A 19,574-nucleotide genomic window follows, 5' to 3' on the forward strand; every position below is an offset into this window, starting at 1 on the left:
TGTTCCCCACCTCGCCTCTTCCAGTCTATCTGCCAAACACAGCCAGAGGGATCTGATGTCAGACCCTGTCCCCTTCTGAACAGAAGCCTCCAGTGGCTCCCATCTCCCTAAGAGTCAAAGTCAACACCTTCCCCGTATAAAACTCTCCCCAAACTCCACTCATCTCAGGAAAACAGGACAAAGACAAAACCCACGCCCCTGACCTTGGCCACAGAGCCTTCTGTGGACGGGCCCCCTCTGTCCTGGGCTTCTTGCCTCCCACTGCCCCCTGTCATCACGCTCTGGCCTCTTTTCTGTCACTTGCACCCACCAAGCCCGGCCCTCCCTCTTCAGGGCATTGGACTGGCTCCTCCATCTGCCTGTTCCACGCTTCCCCCCATTCAACCCGTGCTGGCTCCTTCTCATCCTTCCGGTCTCAGCCCACCTCTTCAGAAAGGCCCAATCTAGTGTGTTTTCCCCAGGCCTCTTGCTGTTTATTTCCTTAGCCCAGTCTAACATTATTTTGTTCTTTATTCCTTTTCCTCCTGTCTCTGCCACTAGAGTATCAGTTCCAAGAGAGCAGGGACTTTGGTTCGTGGCTGAATCCCCGGTGCCTAGAACGGTGCCTGGCGTGCGGCAGGTGCTCAATACAACTCATCGAAGGAATGAACAATAGTTGTAGTAACAGTAACTAATATTAAAGACGGCTGGCATATGCTGAATCTTCACTAAGTGTCAAGCATTGCTAAGTACCCTGGGAGCACATGACTTTGTTAAAATCCCCCAGCAGTCCCAGAAGTCATGCTGTGACCTCCTCCCCAACAAGGAAGGCCAAGGTCCCTCTCTGTGAGCACTTGGACTCCCCAGCCTCCCCCCAGAACTGCCCTGTGATACTCACCCAATTCATCTGTGGAAGGAAGAGAAAGAGAAAGGTGAGGTCCAGCAAGTGGTCAAGACTTTCATCTTTTAAGACAGATTCCCCAACGCCATCCCCTCCCGGAGCCCTTCCCCCTTCCTCCATCCTGGGAAATCCTGGGCTCTGACTCCCTGGGATGTTAAGCCCTAACCCCCATCTCTCCCTCCTGGCCTACCCTCCCTTCAGCTCCCAACGTTGGGGTCCCAGGGTCAGGCTACCCTCAAATGCCTCCCCCTAAAAACCTTTAGATCGGGGATTATGAAGCAGTGTTGAGAATCTAAGGAAAAGCCAAGGGTCTCATCACCAGGGGAAAAAAATGGATGCCCAAGATTCTAAACAAAATGTGGGGGTGGAGCCCTCCCTAAAGCCCACCCTAGACCCCGGGAGATCACTTCCTGGTGTCTGAAGATCCAGGAACGCTGATCCTTCACTTCTAGGCAGCCACCTCCCTCTGCACCCCATGCCAGTCCCCAGCAGTACCCAGCCGGTATCCGGGATTTGCCCCTACTTCCTGAGGGGGGAATGACAGCAATGCTGGGGAAGCCCCTTATCACCTCCTCAGGAAAGCTCAGCCCTGGAGGGGACCGTGAAGGATGGAAACCAACCTCCCATGATTCCACAGACAGAACAAGGGGAGTCCAGAGGGAGCAAGCAAGCCTGTGGGGTCACACAGCAAGGGAGGGCAGACCGGGGCCAGATGCCCCATCCAGGGTTGCCTGCGCTGGCTGCTGGCCACTGAATCGTTGCCAGCCTGCCCTGCTGCCAGACCTGTCCTCCTCCTCCACTCTCGGGGAGTGGCTCCCAGAGCCAGACCTTTGCTCCCTGGAAAGCAGTCTTCCCGCCCCGCTTATCTCATGTGATCTGTGAAGTCACCAGGGTGGGGAGGACATCCCCACTTGGTAGATGGGGACACTGAGGCTGGGAGAGAGGAAGGGACACGCTACAGATCACTGGCAGGGCCAACTTCAAGTCACTTCAACTTGGAAACACCTTCTCAGGCATTCTTGCTGGATGACCTGGGGATCCAAAGATGAGTTAGACTTTGTCTGAGCCCTCAAGGAGCTCCCAGGCTGCGAGGGGAAACTGAGGCCCGAGCAGCTGTAGCTGAAGTTTTGTACTGCCTCAGTTCAAATCCTGGCTCTGTTCTTTGCTAACCATGTGGCCTTGAGCCCATTATTTAAACTCTTTTTGTGCCTTGGTTTCTTCATCTATAAAATGGACACAATAATAATGTTTGTCTGGTTGGGCTGTTTAATATACAGGAAGCACTTAGTACTGCCATAATAGTAGACGATACATAAATACTGGCTGCTGTTGGGTAAGGTGTTGGGAGACATTATTTTATGGATGTGGGTAAATTGCTTCCCCTCTCTAGGCCTCAGATTGTCTGTCTATAAAATGGGGAGGTTGGAAGACATGGTTTCAGAGCACGGGGTGTGGAGTCACAAAGATGTTAGTTTGAATCCCGGCTGTCACTTCTGGCTGTGTTGCCTTGGGAAAGTTGCCTAACCTCTCTGAGCCTCCTTCTCTATAAAAAGGTCTGATATATCTCAGGCATTAACATGAAGATTTAGAAGCACACTGGGAAATTGCTTAGCACAGGGTCCGACCACTTCAGGCCCTCCATAAAACTTAGCCATTATTATTATTCTCTAAAATCCTCTTTCAGCCAGGAAATGTTAGGGACTTCTTCTCTTTATTCAGGGCTCAGCTCAAATAACAACCTGCCTCCCTCCCAAACTCCCACACAAACTTGCCACCATTCAGGGCCAGCCAGGATGGGCCACACTTGAGCAGCTGTCTTTCATGCCTCAGGGCCTTTGCACAGGCTGGTCTCTACCAGAATGCTCTTCCTTCAGATCTTTGCATGCCTCCTCCTCCACTTTCAGGTCCCTGGTCAAATGTCACCTCCTAGATGGGTCTTCCCTGACTACTTTATCCAAGATATCCCCCAGAACCCCCACTCCAGTCACTCACAGTTAGGTGCCTTGTTTTTATCATTTTCATGGCACTGGCTAGGATTTGACATGACCTTATTTTAGAGTGATTCATATCTGTCTCCTGTAGACTGTGAACACCAGAGAGTAGGAAACACACCTGCCCCATCCCCACTGTATACCCAGGGCCCAGTATGTGTTTGGCCCATCAAAACGAGGGAAAATTTCCCTCCCAGTCTATCTCAGTCGTTCTCCCATCCCCACCATGCTATTTAGGTGTCACTGATCCCAAGATTTGTTTAGGGCCTTTATCACATTTTATAATCCTACATTTAATTCACTGTGTACATATCTGCTTCCACATCTAGGTAGGGAACCCTGTGAGGGCAGAGCCAGGGCAGTCTTGGTCACTGCTGAGTGCTCAGCACTGCCCAGCCCAGGGCCAGGTATGCAATTGGAACTCAATAAACATCTGCCGAATGGATAACGTCAGAAATTACTCTCAATTGAAAGGAACCAAAGATCTAGGTCTTGGGTCAGAAAAGTCTCAACCTTGCTCTTGCCCAGAACCAGTGCTTGGCAGTACCTGTTCCCAATGCCATCTCCCACCTTTCACTATCTCCCAAACTCACAAACCTCTTAGAGAACCCGCAGGGCCTCCTCCACAGCCACGCCAGCACTTCTGGGGTCCATCCCAAGATTTTACCTCCAGAGAGAGGTTCAGAGCCAGCCCACTGGGGCCACTGAGTTTTCCTGGTGGCAGGGCTCAATCCCTGCCCTCCAAATTCCAGCACATTTATGAGAGATGATGTCATCCTTTGGCCATGCTTCTGCATTTCCTTGGGCAGCACTGAATTTTGGATGGCACAGGATGAGGGGCCTTATAGACTAGTGGTTCTCAGCATCTCTTGGGAAGTTGCTAGAAATGCAAACTCTTAGAGCCCATCCTGGAGCTACTGAATCAGAAACTCTGGAGGTGGGGCCCAAAACTCTGTTTTAACAGTTCTCTGGGTGACCCTTAACTGTGTGCCAGACACTGCTTTAATACTGTTATTGCTTTAATACTGATACTGTTTAGCTGTACCAGCTCATTGAATCCTCTCGGTCCCTCTGAGGCGTTGATATTATGCCCATCCTACAGATGAGAAAGACTGAGGCCCAGAGAAGGGAAGTGACTTACAGTGAAGGGGTGGTGGCACCAGTAATGTAATTATTACGCTCTGCACTACCACAGTGAATCTCTAAAGAGGACTCTCTTAGAGAGTGAATAGGTGGTTAGTTTTACTTCCCCAGATCCTTATCACCCGGGAGGTAGGGGCATCTGGGGACCCCATCTCAACGGGCAGGGAGGGATACAGGCTGAGGAAAGCTGAGGTAGACCTCCGCAAAACCCCCAGACAGAGGTGTACACAATGCCACCTCCATAGGATTCCTCCTGCCCCATCCTGAGCGTGCAGATGGGCAGGAGCTGTGGAGGGCTTCTCACCCGTGGTCCTGGAAACGGCGAGCGAGAGCGAGGAGAGGTCCGCGGCCCCTGCAGGGATGGAGGCATGTCTCAGGAGGTGATGGAAATACGGCGGGAGAACCAGAGAATCTCCCAAGCCCCACCCCGTTCCTCTCCTGGCCCCGCCCCTTTGGAGCATGCCCCTCACCCTTATAGCCCGCATGGTCCGGCCTTCCTTCCTTAACTCATGGACAGGTTCCCTAGTTTCTGTCAGTCACCCCACCCTTCATCACACTCAGGCCCTGCTCCTTCTCTCCCTTAAGAAGGCTGAGAAGGGCCTGGAGGAGCTCTTCTCAGCCTCAGTTAGGAAAGCCCCCGCCCTCTTCCTTATTTCAGGGTCACACCCTCCCTCTTCACTTTTCCAGTGTCAGGCCCGTCCCCTTCTCCCTCAGACCCTGCCACTTCTCTCCAGAGGCAAGCCCCACCTCCTCTTTCTTCTCTGAGTCAGACCCCGCCCTCTATTTTTCAGAGCAGGCCCTCCCCCTTCTCTCTGCCAGAGTCGGGCCCGCCTCTTCTCCCTCTCCGAGTACGGCCCCGCCCCCGTGTCTCCCTTAAGCCCCGCCCCTTACTCTGAGTAGGCGAGACCTTGCCTCTTTGAGTTTAGGTCCCGCCCTCTTCTCGCACTCATGGACAGGCCCCGCCCCCTTCTGTGGGCCAGGCCTCTCCTTTTTCTCCCTGTCTGTGTCTGGCCACGCCCAGTCCCTCAGGAGCAGCTCCCGCTCCTCCTTCTCCGAGTCAGGCTCTGCCCCTCCCCTCTCGTAGTCGGGCCCCGCCCCCTTCTTTGCCTCAGGGTCAGGCCCCGCCCCCTTCTCACTCTCTAGTGGGACGTCTCTCTCTTACCTTGGACCGGACCCGGTCACCATCCTCTGCCTCCTTCCTTCCCTTTGATATAGTGTCCCCGGTACCGTCACACTCTCCCCGCAAAACCCCTAAGACTCCTGTAGGAACCCCCAGACCACTCCAGGACCCCAGGCCTCCCGCATCTCCAGTCCCGCCCCAGACTCCTCTCCTGAACCCCGGCCCCTCTTACCCAAGGCCCCCAGCTCCGGCGCAGCGGACGATCTGGCGACGCGGCGACTCGGCATGGCCCAACCAGTGGGGACTGACGGCCCGGAGGCCAGCCCAGACCAAAACACACACACGCGGGCAGGCCGAGCGGCCAGGTGGCACGGTCCGGCGGACGATCGCGGGTCGGGAGAGCGACGCAGGGGCTGGGGCCGCAGGCCGGGCTGGACGCGCGGCGCCCGGGTTGCGGGGGGCGCCGGGCCGGGCCGGGCGGGCGGCGGGCGGGGGCGGGGCGGCGGAATTCCCCGGCGCCGCCGGCCTGCGCGCTCATTGGCCTGCACCCTGTCGTTACGTCACGCCAGGGAAACGGGAAAACCCCCACGCGTCACGTGGCCTCGGGGGCGGGGCCGGCCGGGAAGAGGAGGCCGGGGCACAGGAGGGGCCCGGCCCGCGACGATGCCCATTGCTCTGGTTGAGACCACTGAGTCCTGCTTGGGGCCAGTCACAACCTACCCATGGAGCAAGTAAGAAGACTGAGGCCTGCCCACCCCAGGTCTGCCAACCGGACTTGACCTGTTGTTTCTCTGTCTCGAAGGGAAGCTTTGGGATCAGGAGGTTACCAGAGCTCCATAGCTGCCAATGATGATAATCTTTTCGAAACCTCCACGGTCTCTCTACAGCTCAGTTCCTTAACCTGAGTAAATCGGGAGTGATCATACGTAAAAGTTTAAAGCTAGGATGTCAGCTGTAGGACTTGTCTGTTTTGTTCCTTGCTGTATCCCCAGGACCCAGAACAGCGCTTGAAAAACAGTAGGTGCCCAAAAAGTTTATATTAAGTGAATGGATGGATGTTTTATTCCTCCCCACAGCTCCTCCAAGTTTCCTAATAGCCCGTAGCACTTTCAGCTCAAAGGCTCAGTAACTTAGTCCAGGAATGGTAACAGTGTAGCCCCCAGGATACATATTGAGCTGAGTGCCTGACCCCTGGGCTTACCTGGGGGCCTCACAGATACCTCACACCTTGCACCAGCATCAGAGGAAGGTGATAGAATTACTGCAGAGAGGAGGAGACTGAGGCTCAAAGAGGGGCAGCCGTTTGGTTAGATCACATTTCTAGGCCTATTCCTAAGAAAGATGGGATGACATTAGGTCCCAGCTTGGATGCCGGGCACCCTCAGACCACAGAGCCAAGGTTTGATGTCCTCTGTCTCCCTGTGAAAAGTTTGAGTGTTCCATTTCTACTCTTCATGGCCTACATGGACTCACTGATTCAGTCGACATACATTTATTGAGCACCTGCTGTGTGCCAGAGCCTGCACTGGGTACTCAGGCACAGCGCTCACCAAGCCAGCCCTGGCACCTGCTCGTAGGAGGCAGACTAGTCTACAACAGTTCTCAAGGTTGTGGCCCAGCCCTTCAGGTGATATGATGCAAGCTCAAGTTGGAGAACTACTGCTATAATGCAAAATATGGAGCAGACTTTTTCTGCAAAGGGCCAGATAGAAAATATGCTCTGCTTTAGGCTTTAAGGGCCAGACAGTCTCAAAACTCAACCCTGCCATAGCACAAAATCTGCCAAAGACCATACCGAAACAATGAGCATGACTGTGCTCCAATAAAACGTTATTTTATGGACACTGAAATTTGCATTTTGTATAACTTTCATGTGAAACAAAATACTCTTCTTGAGATTTTTTCCAACCACTTAAAACATCTAAAAATTACAGAAAAACTGGAAAATGCTGGTTTTGGCCTGCAGGCTGTAGTCTGCATATGACAAGGGCATTGCCAGAAACGCTATGATTTGAAGGTTCAGAATCAGCCTGCCTAAGTTCAAATCCTAGGTCTGTCACTTACTAGGAGACCTCAGGAAACTGACTTCATCTCTGTAAGCCTGTTTCCTCATCTGTAAAATGGGTGTAATAGGATGGTTGTGAGGATTAAACATGAATAATAGTTGACACGTATAGACCTCTTCCACATGCTAGGCGCTGTTCTAGCACTTTATGTCACGTTACTTTGTGAGACTTCGGACACATTGCTTAATTTCTCTGGGTTTCAGTTTTCTCATCTGCTCTTGTGAACATCTGACTTAGAGTCATTGCACACAGGGTAACAGTACCAGGCACTGCTCCAAAAGCTGGGGACACAGCACACAACACAATAGACAAAAGCCCCTGCCATCATAGAACTGAAATCCAAGTGGGGGAGACAGATGGAAAAGAGATAAGCAAATATATGTCTGATGGTGATGGCAGTCTTACAGACGATTAAAGCAGGATGCATGGCTTGCGTTCGAAGGGTAATATTTGGGTTAGGAAGTTTAGGGAGGGTCTAAGGTGACATCTGAGCAGACAGCTGAGACAGTGAAGGATCCATGTGGATATCTAGGGAAGAGTGTTCAAGGCACAGGGAAGAGCAAGTGCAAAGGCCCTGACGTGGGAACATGCGTGGCAATGTTGAAGGAACAAATCGCAAGGAGGCTGGAGTGGAGTGACAGCTGGGGAAGTAGTGGAGATGGATAATATTAAATTTAAGGAAGCGAACCACACGCAGCACTTGGACTAGAGCTTGGCTCATGATAACAACTGTTGAATAGTGGCTCCTACGTGTAGGAGTAGGAGCCTACCTGATTCCCCTCTGCCCCTTGAAATGTCAGGCCTCACAACTGTTTGTTGGGTCAACGGCTGAAAGGACACATCAGAAATCCTCAGCGTTCAGGATTTCTGTGGGGCTCTGAGCCCCATGAGGGCAGGCCTGGGGCTGTCTTGATCCCTGCTGTGTACACAGAAGCCCCAGCTCAAAGCAGTGTCCAGGGGAGGGGCTCAGGAAACATTTGTTGACCGACTGTATGTCAGTCTCTCCACCGATGTCTTAATGCAGACCTCATCAAGGTCCACAGTTCTGGCTGTGTGCCTGTGTCTGTGAAAGTCAGGATTATGCAAACATGCACTCAGCAAATGATCCCAGAGCGACTCCTCTTGTGCTATGGACACAGCAGTGACCAAGACAGCTCTGGCTCTGTCCTCACAGGGCTCAGTCCAGTGGAGAAAGACCTGTCTCCAGGTAGTGATGACCCACAGCAGGCAGGGCTGGGATGTGGGAACCCAGGGAGCTGGTGGGTGGGGGGCAGTGTCCCAGAGGAGGTGGTCAGGAAGGGTTTCCTGGAGGAGGAGCCATGGAGCTACAACCTGGAGGATGCATAGGGTAAGGTGAAGAGTTGCGTGCCTGGAGGTGTGTCTGAGTTTAGGGAAGGGTGCCAGGGGGTAAGCGGTCACAGCTAGTTAGAGCAAGGGACATGAGGCTGTAGGAGTTAGTAAGTCCCCTCCCCCCAAGGTACCGTTCACCACAGTTAGCAGCCTGGGCTCTTCTCCCAAGGGTACTGGGGAGCCATGGTAGGTTCTGAACAAAGAACGGGCAGGGTCAAGTTTGTGCTTCAGAAAGTTCTGGCTGCTAGGGACTTCCCTGGTTGGTCAGTGGTTAAGAATCCTCCTGCCAATGCAGGGGACACGGGTTCCATCCCTGGTCCAGGAAGATCCCACATGCCGCGGAGCAGCTAAGCCCGTGCGCCACAGCTACTGAAGCCTGTGCGCCTATAGCCCATGTTCCGCAACAAGGGAAGCCGCCACACTGAGAAGCCCGCACACTGCAACGAAGCTCGCCGCAACTAGAGAAGGCCCGCGCGCAGCAACAAAGACCCAAATCAGCCTAAAATAAATTTTAAAAAAATGGTTAAGATGGTAAAAAAAAAAAAAAAAAAGACTCCATGCTTCCACTGCAGGAAGCACTAACTTCCACTTAGTTCCTGGTCCAGGAACTAAGATCCCACACGTGGCCCGGGCTGGATGAAAAGTGAATGGGAGGAGCAGGGGACCAGGGAGGAGGCTGAGCTGGGATCCCAGCCTATGAGGAGGAGCCGGGACCGGGTGGTCTCAGTGCAGGTGAAGAGGTGAGAATGCCAAGCAATTGTGGGGTACAGCTGACAGGCCCTGCCAAAGACTGTGGCGTGAGGATTTGGGCAGGGGGTAGGCCGGTGAGTTTAGCCGACCCCGGCTTGGTTCTATGAGCTCAGCAGGTACTCATGCACAGCAGGGGAGGGAGTGGAGCGCGTCTGTGGCTGCCTCAGCGATTAAGCCTGCAGAGTGTGTGTGTGCATAGGTGTCTGCACACAACTCTCCTGGGACCTCGTGGATTCCCTGCCTGGCGCTGCAGGGCACTGTGGTGGTGGAGCCCAGGGGAAGCTGGCTTGGTTCCCAGCCCCGGGCCTCCCCTCCCGGAAGTGTTGATGAGAACCCCCCCCCAAAAAAACCTGGGAATGTGGGGTCCCAACCCCTCAGAGTGCAGGGTCACCCAGGGGCCTCAGTCTCCTCATCCATAAAGTGGGTGAACAGTTCTGGTACCCAGCTTGCTGGGAAGGCATACGCGCCACATACTAAGAGTCTGGCTGGGTCCTTGGCACAGGCAGCCCTGAGGGTGCTGATGGCACCCCAAAAGCTATGGCCGCTACAGCTGGGCACCACTCTGAGCCAGGATTCACTCCCAGGGTCCCCTGGAGACGAGCTCATAAGCCCAGAGAAGCAAGGGCAGGCAGCCGAGGTCCCAGGATTGCTGAACAAGGCAGGCTAATGGGACTGTATCAGTGGTGGGTAGACGCTCCTGCCCTGCCGGGCTGTGTGAGGCCAGGAGATAATCAGTGGCACAGGCGAGGCTCCGTGCCTCGGCGGGTCTCGTGGTTAAGAGCACTGGTGCAGTGAGGTCGTGGCGAGCAGCTTCCCAATCTGTGAAATGGGGATGGTTACGGAAGCCCCCCAGAGGGCTCCTGGGAGAGGGAGGAGGAGGAGAAAGGGCCTGGCCCAGAGGGTCACTGTCCCCAGTTTACCGTGTCCCGCGTCCTGCAGGTCTCCCTGCCAGACTCAGGAGAGACACCCCCACCTGCTCTCCAAGGTGGCAGGGGAAGGAAGGCACAAGAAGGGGGGCTCTGTTGAGTTTAAGTTAAACACCCATATGAATTTATTAAATCCAGACTGTGTTAAAGGGCGGTGGTCTGGGAGGAGGGAGTGGTGGGGGATCGAAGGACAAGATGATGGACGGCCGTGGGTGTCCCAAAGAGGGGCCCGGCCCCTGCCCCGCCTGGCCCACCCCCTCGGCAGTGCCATGTCAGCTTCACCATGATTCCTGATGGTGTTGGGCTGGCGGGGCGAGATGGCTGGAAACACGGAGGGACAGACAGACAGACGGTGCCTCCACAAATGACGCACCCTGGCCCCCACACCACACACCAGGCCCCAGCCCGATCTGTCCAGGGAAGCGGCGACCGGGAGGGGAGGTGAGGGGGCCGGGGCAGCGGGGGTGGGGGTCACCAGGAGCGGCTAATCCCTTTTTTTGTCCTCTGCTGGCTTTGGAGGGCCTTCCTGGGGCTCGCTGTCAGAGCTGGCCCCCTGGGTGGGCCTGGTGGGCGGGGGTGTGGAGGCCTCCTCCCTGGCGGTGGCGGTGGTTGTGGTGGGGGCGGGGGCCGGTGGGAGGGCCCCTGCTGCTGTCGGGGCCTCGCCACTCATGCCAAACTCGTTCACCCGCGTGGGGTCGACGCGGTAGATCCACCGTTGGTAGAGGTAGATGAAGAAGACCACATCTGGGGGTGGGGTGAGGGGGCAGCGTGAGGGGAAGGGGCAGGGCCCATCCAGATCACTGTCAGACTCGGGGCAGGGGGGTCCTGCAAAGAGTGGGCTGAGCCCTCAGGCCGAGGCCGGCGCGCCTCCCTCAGACCAGGGCCCTGCCCGTGCCCAGCTCTGGTGGGAGCCTGCCGGCCAGCCCACCCACCTGCCCACCGGGCCTCACCGTCCCGCAGGCAGCCGATCCGGTACATAACAGGCATCTTGATGACGAAGGCGAACAGGTCATCAATGAAGGTGTTGAGGGCCTTGTAGGTGAGCATGCGCCAGGGCAGGTGGGCCACAGACTTGAGCTTGTAGTTGATGAAGAGCTGGGGTGTCATGGTGATGAAGCCTGCGGCGGTGAGGAAGGGGCATCCATGAGCAGAGGAAGGGGTGTCCTGACCCTCCACCTCTTTGACTGCATTTCTGGCCTCTGTCCCTTCACTCACTCTGTCCCAGCCACACTGGCCCCCGTGCTGCTTCCAACACCCCAGGCACATCCTACCTCAGGGCCTTCGGACTTGCTCTGCCTTCTGACAGATCTCTGCACAGCTCCTTCCTTGGCACCTTTCAGGCCTCAGTTTACGTATCATCTCCTCGGAGAGGTGATGATGGAGGTCAGGGACACCTGACCAGCCTCCATGGCCCTCTCACTCTGGCCCCTTCAGAGCACTCATCACAGGCTGTAACTCACTTGTCTGTTTACTCTGTCCGTTCCCCTGAGGACGAGGACTGAAATGCACTGTCCAAGGCTTCCCGGAAGCCCTCCCTGACTCCCAGACCGGACCGGGCACCTCTCTGAGGCTGTCCACGTGCCACCCCTGCTCCCCCTGAAGTGTCCCTGTCTGGAGACAGGTCTGTCTCCCGCACTGGACCCCAAGTGCCGGGAGGGCGGGGCCAGGCTGACTCGCTCACTGCCGAGGCCCAGCACGGCCCAGCACGCGGCTGAGGACTGCTGCTGGACGCCTGCCCTGACTGCGGGGGCCGCGTATGGTGAAGGCCTGCTCACCGAAGGTCAGCAGGAAGCCATAGAGCATGCTGAGCACCCAGGAGTACCAGCCCTTGTGCTCCAGGTACAGGAGGCTGTAGACGGCATAGCACCCCAGGAGTGGGAAGAGGATCCAAGACAGGTACCGGAACGCCATCTGTGGGGCACAAGGTGGGGCTGGGACCCAGCTCCTTGGGCCCCACCTGGCACCCCTGCTCCCCGCCCTCACACACCCACACCTGGTCTGGCAGGCCAGCCCGGGGGAATTTCCAGGTGGCCCTGGGAACTCTGGACTCGGCCAGTAAGTATATATGGCAGGCAGGGGACACTAGAGGGTATGATGCAAGCCATGAAGCATGGGGCTGTCAGCCGATAGGCAGACATCCTAGCCATGTCCTGGGTCCCCAGGAGCGTGTGGGTACCTGCAGACCCTCCCTGAGGCCCACTGTGGGGGACACTCACGTCGTCATACACTTTGGTCGAAGACTCAACGTATGTTGACTTGTCTTTGAAGGTTGGGCGGGGGAAGAGTCCTGCCACCTTGTGCTCCCGGTCCAGCTGCGGACAGGGAGGGAGGTTGCAGTCAGCTGCCACGCTGGCTCCTGTCCCCCAAGCCAGTTCCAGCTCCCGCCCTTCCCCACCGTTCCCAGTTCCCCTGCCCCACGTGTGACCCGAAAAATCCCCTGGTGCGAAAATCCCCTTGGTCTTGGGAGTGTGGCAGGCGTTGGGAATCCCCTAGGGGCCAGCTCCAGGGTCTGGCTGGGCCACACGACCCTGCTCCCAACCCCTGGCAGCTTCTGAAACAGCATGGCAGCCTGGCCTTACCCGGACATCCATGACCTTGGTGATCTTCCAGAGGTCGATGAGGACCCCGATGAAGACGCTGACCTGGACCACGAAGTTGGTCTCATTGTCCAGGATATAGAGGAGGACCACGAAAGACTGGAAGACGCCAAAGAAGACGGAGCGCACGGACAGGCCCTCCAGGGACTGCCGGCTGTTCCAGAACTGGATATCTGTGCACAGGAGTTGGGGAGGAAGCCAGGAGGGTGAGGAGCCCCCGAGTCCCTCCCGCAGCTCCCTCAAGCCCCGTCCTCCTCACACCCCCGGGGCGGCGCTGGGTATGCCACGGGAGGAGGGTGCACACTACCCCCCCTTGCGGTGAGAGTCTGCTCCACAGGCGCCAGCCGGAGCCCCAGGCAGGCAGGATCTCTGCAGCCTCACACTGGACACACCCTGCCCCCCAGGGTGTGGTCGGTCCCTTGCCTGGCAGTGACGGTGGCGGAGACTGCTGCCATGTGCCACATCCCTAAGGCCACACAGCCTGACCCGGCGGAATCTGCATGGAAGCCAGGTCTGTGTGACAACAGACCTGAGCTGTCCGCCGTGGCACCGTGGCGCATCCGCTGGGTGGGAAGGTCTGGGACATGCACTTCAAGACCGCCTCTTCCAGCCCACCACCCCGAACCTGTGAAGGAACCAGCCCACATTCCCTGGCGGTCCAGCGGTTAAGACTCCGCGCTTCCACTGCAGTGGGCCTGGGTTTAATCCCTGGTCAGGGCACTAAGATCCCGCATGCCGCGAGGTGTGGCCAAAAAAAATAAAAAAGGGACCGGCCCACAGACACGCTCAGGACATGCACAGGGGCCATGGGCTCTGCTCTCCAACCAGAGCTTCTTCCAGTACTACTCTCCTGGGCCCCCACCACCCCCCACAGGGCCCAGCTCAGCCCCTCTCCCAGCCCTGGTCTTCCCATCGGCCAGACGAGGAAAACGGCACCACTGGACTCTGCCTGGGCTGTGTGTCCAACACCTGCTGCCACAGCAGGCCGACCCAGCACGATGCCCGTCTTCCAGGCGAGAAGCCATGCCCGAGGCCACACAGGGGCGAGACCCGGGTGCTGGCCACCCCTCCGGCTCTGACTCTGATTCCAGAGCTCCAGCACACCTGGTAGGCTTACACCTCTCCCTTCAAACCATCAGACCCTGAGGAGATATGAAGGGGACACTCACAGGAGCCCCCCCAATCCTAACTGGGAAGAATGCGTCAGAAGACAGGGTTCTGGTGGGGGTGGGTGGATCCGAGTTCTGCCTCAGACCAGAGAGGCAGCAAGCACGGGGTGTAAGGCCGGGCTCGCCCAGGGCCCATGCCCTTGCTCTGTGACCCTGAGCAAGTAACCACCCCCTCTGTGCCTTCATCTGTCATTAGGAAAAAAGGGACCCTAGGGGACCCAGCTTGCAGTCAGCAAGAGCGTTTGCACGCATGCGCCCACCTGGCACAGCCAGGGCTCCACGCACCACGGCTAACACACGCCTCCCTACGGGGGTGAGCACCACTTACTGTTTGGTCTTGATGTCATAGTTTTCCAGAAGGTAACTCAATCATGGTAATGTCCTCTTAATAAGAATGACGATGACAATAATAATACCCATTACTACTGCCACCTCCAGAAGCTGCAGAGCAGCAGGCCTCCTTCAGACCAGGGCTCTCTAGGACAAGGAAGAAGGGGCCAGCAGGGCCTGGAGTATGGAGAAGGCTGCCTGGATCTAAATCCTGGCCTTGCCACTTGGGAGCTGTGTGACTGTGGGCGGGTGACCAACCTCCCCAAGCCTCCGGGTCCTTGCTATGACAGTGGGGGTAACGACGCTTCCTGACGGGGCTGTGGCTGCAGGGCTCAATGCGCTCACTGGAGGGCGCTCCAACCGTGCCTGGCATGTGGCCGGTCCCCCTCAACCGCTGGCCATCACCACTGCTGGCCTTTGGAACCTCGGGGCCCTCTGGGACAGGGCTGTCACTTTCCCACTCAGGTGGGCCCTGTCCACTCAACCCAAGGGGTCTTCCCCAACAGGCGGCCTGCCGGGCAGGGCGGCAGAAGCAGCTCTGGGGCTTCCCTGCTCCCCGCCTTGGAGTTCCCCGGCCCTGCTTCCTGGCGGCTCTGTCCTGGCCTTTGCCAGAACACCAGGCCCAGCCCCTTCCCCAGCACCACGCCCGGTAGATGGGAGTTTCTGGGCTGGGAGTTGGCGGCTGCTCACCAGGCCTCTGGAGAGTGGGGCTGACAGGCCCCAGGTAGGGGGAGGGCCCAAGAGGAAGAGGGAGGGAGCAGGCCCTATCCTCCCACCACACACCCCCTTGTCCCCAGTCCCCCACGGCCTCTCACGGGGCCCAGGGTCCCACCCTTACCGTTCTTGAAGGCCAGGAACTCAAAGACACTGTGGACAATGGACACGATGATGGTGAGCGCCAGCAGGTAGGGGTTGGTCTCTAGGAGGGCAACCTGGGGTGGGGGTGGGGGAGATGCTGTGGGCGCTGCCGTGCCCCGGCCGGGGGCTGACCGCTGCAGAGCCCTCATCAGCCGACCCATCTCTCCTGGCTCTGGGCCCCGGAAGAACCTCCTGATACTCCCCAGACCCGACCCCAGGGCTTCCCAGCGGGGTGTGGTGCTGGCCGGGAGGAGAGCAGGTCAGAGATGGGTCGATGGGCACAGAGAGGTGGGCGAGGGATGCACAGAGAGGGAGGGAGAAAGATGGAGACAGAGGAGAGATGGGGAGACAGTGATGGGGGTAGGCAGAGAAATAACTGAGAGAGATGAAGGGACTGTCAGAGCCAGGGACAGAAACCCAACACCAAAGACAGCCCCGGGCAAGCACAGACCAGGGTCAACAAGACAGACACAGGCAGAGAATATTCAAGCACACAGTGAGAGGGAGCAGACACATGGAGTCAGAGCCCGAAGTCAGGGAGGCAGAACATGGGGCCGAAGAAGCAGGGAGGGGTAGATCCAGACCCGGAGGGCCAGGCCTTGCAAACAGAAAAGCCGTGACAAGGAGGATCATGGGGACTCCCCTGGTGGCGCAGTGGTTAAGAATCCGCCTGCCAATGCAGGGGACACGGGTTCGAGCCCTGGTCTGGGAAGATCCCACGTACCGCGGAGCAAATAAGCCCCTGAGCCACAGCTACTGAGCCTGCGGTCTAGAGCCCGTGAGCCACAACTACTGAGCCCGTGCTCCGCAACGAGAAGCCACTACAATGAGAAGCCCGCGCACCGCAACGAAAAGTAGCCCCCACTCACTGCAACTAGAAAAAGCCCGTGAGCAGCAGTGAAGACCCAACGCAGCCAAAAATAAGTAAATAAATGTAAAAAAAAAAAAAAAAAAAAAAAAAAGGAGGACCGTGGAAGCCTCAGAGGCAGGACCCCCAGAGTCGGCCAGAGCCAGAGGGCCGAGTGCGTTTCCTGCCCACTGCAAGGAGGGCGGCTGGGAGGTTGTGAAACTGTGGGCAGGGGAGCGTCTGCTCGCAGCCCCCAGGCCATCGGCCTGGCCCACTTCCCCTTCCCCTCCTGCCGCCAGGAAGGGGCTGGGAGCCTCCCGCCACCCCCCCCACCTTCACCGAGTCCTGCTCCTCATCTGACTGCTCGTACAGCTCGTCGCCCAGGAAGTTCCAGGGCGACTTGGTGCTCTGGGCGGCGTAGAGCTGCCAGCGCCAGAGCGAGAGCGGGCAGAAGGAGACGCGGAGGGGCAGGCTGGCCAGACTCTCGTTGATGGGGTAGTAGTCCTTCTGCAGGTTCCAGTAGTCGTTGAAGTAGATGATGGGGTAGTAGTCACCGCTCACGGCATCAAACTTCACATCTGCAGGCACACGGGGCAGGGGTTACCGCTCAGCCTGGACCAGAGGCCACAGGCACCCACGGGGGTGGGGAGACCCCTCAGCCTCCGAGGACAAAGGTGTCAAATTCGGATGTTTGCAGGGATCCAGTGGGGCCCCTGGGACAGAGACTGGGGCACAGGGAACATTTCTGGGCTGTGCCAAGGAGTCAGGGAGAGGGCAGGCTAGGGAGGGCTGGGTAGGCCCTGGCTGAAGGGGACAGCTGCAGCTCAGCTCCAGGCTGTGGCTGCCCCGAGGCTCTCCACTCGTCAGGCTTTAGTAAAAGAAGTCAGAGACCTGGGTTCCTAAGTGATGCTGCCCCAATTTCCAAGGCTGGCAACGGATGCACCTTTTCCGAAAAAAGCTCATGGCTGGATGAGACCAGTTTGGACACAAGGTGGTCAGGGCTGGGGTCACCAGGGGGTGTGGGAGGAAGAGAAAGGGGAGTGTCTAGAGGGGCGGGGCAGGAAGCTTGGGAGGGTGGAGACCTAGTTAGAGATCTCGGGCTGGGGGTGGGGCCAGGAAACAAGAAAATGGCCTGGTCAGGAGCCCGAGAGGGTGGCCGGGGGCTCACACTGGTCCAGGGGAGGAGGCACGCTGCCCTTCACCCACGGCGTGTGGTCGTCCACAATGTTGATGGTGATGTTGGGGTGCCAGTGGGAGATCACCTCCACAGGCCCGTAATCCTCAGCTCTCTGAGGGGAGACAGGGGTTGGTGGGTCTCAGAGGCACCTGCTCACTTCCTCCTGAGGACTCCCGTGACAGTCGCGACAGCAGAAGAGCAACCACCACAGCGACCGCTGGCCGAGGGCTCACCCTGGCCAGTCCCCGCACCAGCCTCTAGACCCCGCTGCCCTGGCTGCCCCCAGCCACCTGATGGAGCAGAAAACCCAGGCCTGCCCATATGGATGGCACGGCGCACCAGGCTGCAAAGTACAGCCTCACGACCGCACAAGTGTGGGACCTGCGTGCAGCCTCCATACTCAGGGGCCGCCCTCCCGCCTGGAACCACCTCGTGGAGAGAGGAAGACTCTTGGTGCCACCACGGGTTAACGTCCCCGGATTAACCGGGAGTATTCCTTCTAGAGCCAACGTTAGCAGGTACCTCATCTGTGCCGGGCCGAGCCCGGGCTCTGGGGTCCGGCTGCTTGGGTGTGAATCCCAGCCCTGCCACTTCCTGGCTGTGATACTTCGTGTAAGTCTCCTTGTGACGGGACTCACCCAACAGGGCTGGCGCGAGGCTTCCAGGTGGGTGCGTGTACGGCGCACAGAGCACCCGCCCTGCCACTGCTGGAGGTCAGCTGTAACCTCGCCGGCAACGCCCCCACTCCCCGAGAGCTAGCTCTACATTCTAACCCAGTTTCCCGGGGGGGAAACTGAGGCTCAGAAAGGTGAAAGCCCCCGGCTGCCAGCGGCTCAGTGGTGGTGTCAGAAGACAACCCCCGTGGTCTGGCTGCTGGGCTGGGAACGGGCCGGACGGCACCCCCAGAACTCGACGGCTCTGCTTCTATTTACCTTGATCATTTCTGGGTCAGCTTCCGTCTCTCCTGTCAACAGGTTCTTGGTTTTCTGAAACCGCCGGCGCTTGTATTTGTTGATCACTGAGGGCGAGGAGGCAGGGAAAGGGGGTGGATGTGAGGCCTGCTGGCACTCGCGGGCCCCAGGCCCCAGGCCTCTGCCCACCCGGTTCCCGGCTCCCACTCTTCCACCCACCAACCGACGACGGCAACCAGAAAGCCTGCACTGCCTTCTCAAATCTCACCCCAGCCCCAGGTTCCCCATCTTTGCAGTGACACCGGCATCCACCAAATTGCCCCAGGAGTCTCCTCCTCCAGGATTTGCTGCATCTGTTCCATCAGCCCACCCCGGGTGAATGGCCCCTCCGGCACATGCCTCAGATACGAGCACTGCCTCCCACCTCCAGAGCCCCACCCCAGGCCGGCCACGGCGCCCCCTCCTGGATGACCGCAGTCACCTCCTCACTGGCCTCCCAGTGGCCACTCTTGCCCCTAAGATCCAAGTAACTGATCGAGTCATCCCACTGCCTCAGAATCCTAGACAGCTCCCGCTGCCCCGGGCAGGGGCTCTGACGTGCTCACCACGGCCCCACCAACCTCAGCCCTCGCCATCTCTCATCCTTGCGCACCCCACTCCTTCCTCCTCAAATGCGCCGACCTTGGGCCTGCAGACGTGCTGCTGCACCTCCCCGGCAGGGATCCAGCATGGCTGGGATCTTCCTGGTTGGCTCCTTCTCCCCCTTCCAGCCCCTGGTTAAATGTCCCTTCCGCCCACTCCACTGAAGGCGGCTCCTGGAGCCCGGGTGGGTTCCTCGCCATTTCTGTTTCCTTCACCACAGTTCATCATGACCCACTGGTTCACCTGCCCACTGGTTTACTTGTTTGCTGTCTGCCCCCTCAACCAGTCTGCAAACCCCAGGTGGGGCCGGGCCCGTTTTGGGCCCTGCTGTACCCCCCCCAGTGACGAACAGCAGCATTGATAAATATAAACAGGTGGGCCGAGACAGGGCCGGAGAAGGCCCAGAGCCGCCAACGCGAGAAATATTTTGGGGCTGTGAATCCCCGGGCAGGAGTGGACCTCACTTCCTCTTGCAGAGGCCAGGTCAGCCACAGGCTCCCTGCCACGCTGCCCCAAACCCTGCCAAGACATGCCAGGACGACAGGGCTGGTGCTTGTTCATGCTCCATCTCCCCGCCTCCACCCGGGGCTGGGTAACTCTTCAGCTCCCCCTTATGCTGGGACAACACACGGCCTGTCCCTCCTGTGACTTCTCCATCCTGCCCCCAGGTGCTAGGGAGATGGGGAGATGGAAGAGGGAGCTGGCCAAGAGCGGGGGCCCTGGGGTCACATCCTGGCTCTGTCTCCCATGAACTGAGGGACGTTGGTGAGCTACATCACCTCCCCGGGCCTCAGTCCCCGCTCTGGAGAATGGGGAT

General features: G+C 58.1%; 2 protein-coding genes across 3 annotated transcripts in view; both read right to left on the bottom strand.

Annotated features, from left to right (window-relative positions):
• The window catches only part of RELB (RELB proto-oncogene, NF-kB subunit), a 29,271-nt gene extending 23,729 nt beyond the window's left edge, over positions 1-5,542 (bottom strand). The window contains exons 1-2 of one of the 2 annotated variants that reach the window (XM_089902714.1): positions 5,367-5,542; positions 4,319-4,366 (exon numbers count right to left, since the gene is read on the bottom strand). In XM_089902714.1, the coding sequence (XP_089758840.1) occupies positions 4,319-4,366; positions 5,367-5,421 (103 nt within the window). In that variant the 5' untranslated portion in view covers positions 5,422-5,542. Of the gene's footprint in view, positions 1-877; positions 4,081-4,318; positions 4,367-5,366 lie in introns of those variants that run through there. The other variant, XM_089902715.1, reaches the window with a different exon arrangement.
• Positions 5,543-10,611: 5,069 nt separating this feature from the next.
• The window catches only part of CLPTM1 (CLPTM1 regulator of GABA type A receptor forward trafficking), a 28,124-nt gene continuing 19,161 nt past the window's right edge, over positions 10,612-19,574 (bottom strand). Inside the window, exons 6-14 of the mRNA XM_022585410.2 lie at positions 18,137-18,222; positions 17,196-17,316; positions 16,361-16,605; positions 15,161-15,254; positions 12,806-12,996; positions 12,443-12,538; positions 12,002-12,137; positions 11,177-11,344; positions 10,612-10,970 (exon numbers count right to left, since the gene is read on the bottom strand). Of these exons, the coding sequence (XP_022441118.2) occupies positions 10,711-10,970; positions 11,177-11,344; positions 12,002-12,137; positions 12,443-12,538; positions 12,806-12,996; positions 15,161-15,254; positions 16,361-16,605; positions 17,196-17,316; positions 18,137-18,222 (1,397 nt within the window). The 3' untranslated portion in view covers positions 10,612-10,710. The remainder of the gene's footprint in view (positions 10,971-11,176; positions 11,345-12,001; positions 12,138-12,442; positions 12,539-12,805; positions 12,997-15,160; positions 15,255-16,360; positions 16,606-17,195; positions 17,317-18,136; positions 18,223-19,574) is intronic.

This window comes from Delphinapterus leucas, chromosome 20 (genome assembly GCF_059928025.1).
Source record: "Delphinapterus leucas isolate spDelLeu-1000000601 "Yukka" chromosome 20, BTC_Dleu_Yukka2, whole genome shotgun sequence".
Classification (NCBI taxonomy): Eukaryota; Metazoa; Chordata; class Mammalia; order Artiodactyla; family Monodontidae; genus Delphinapterus; species Delphinapterus leucas.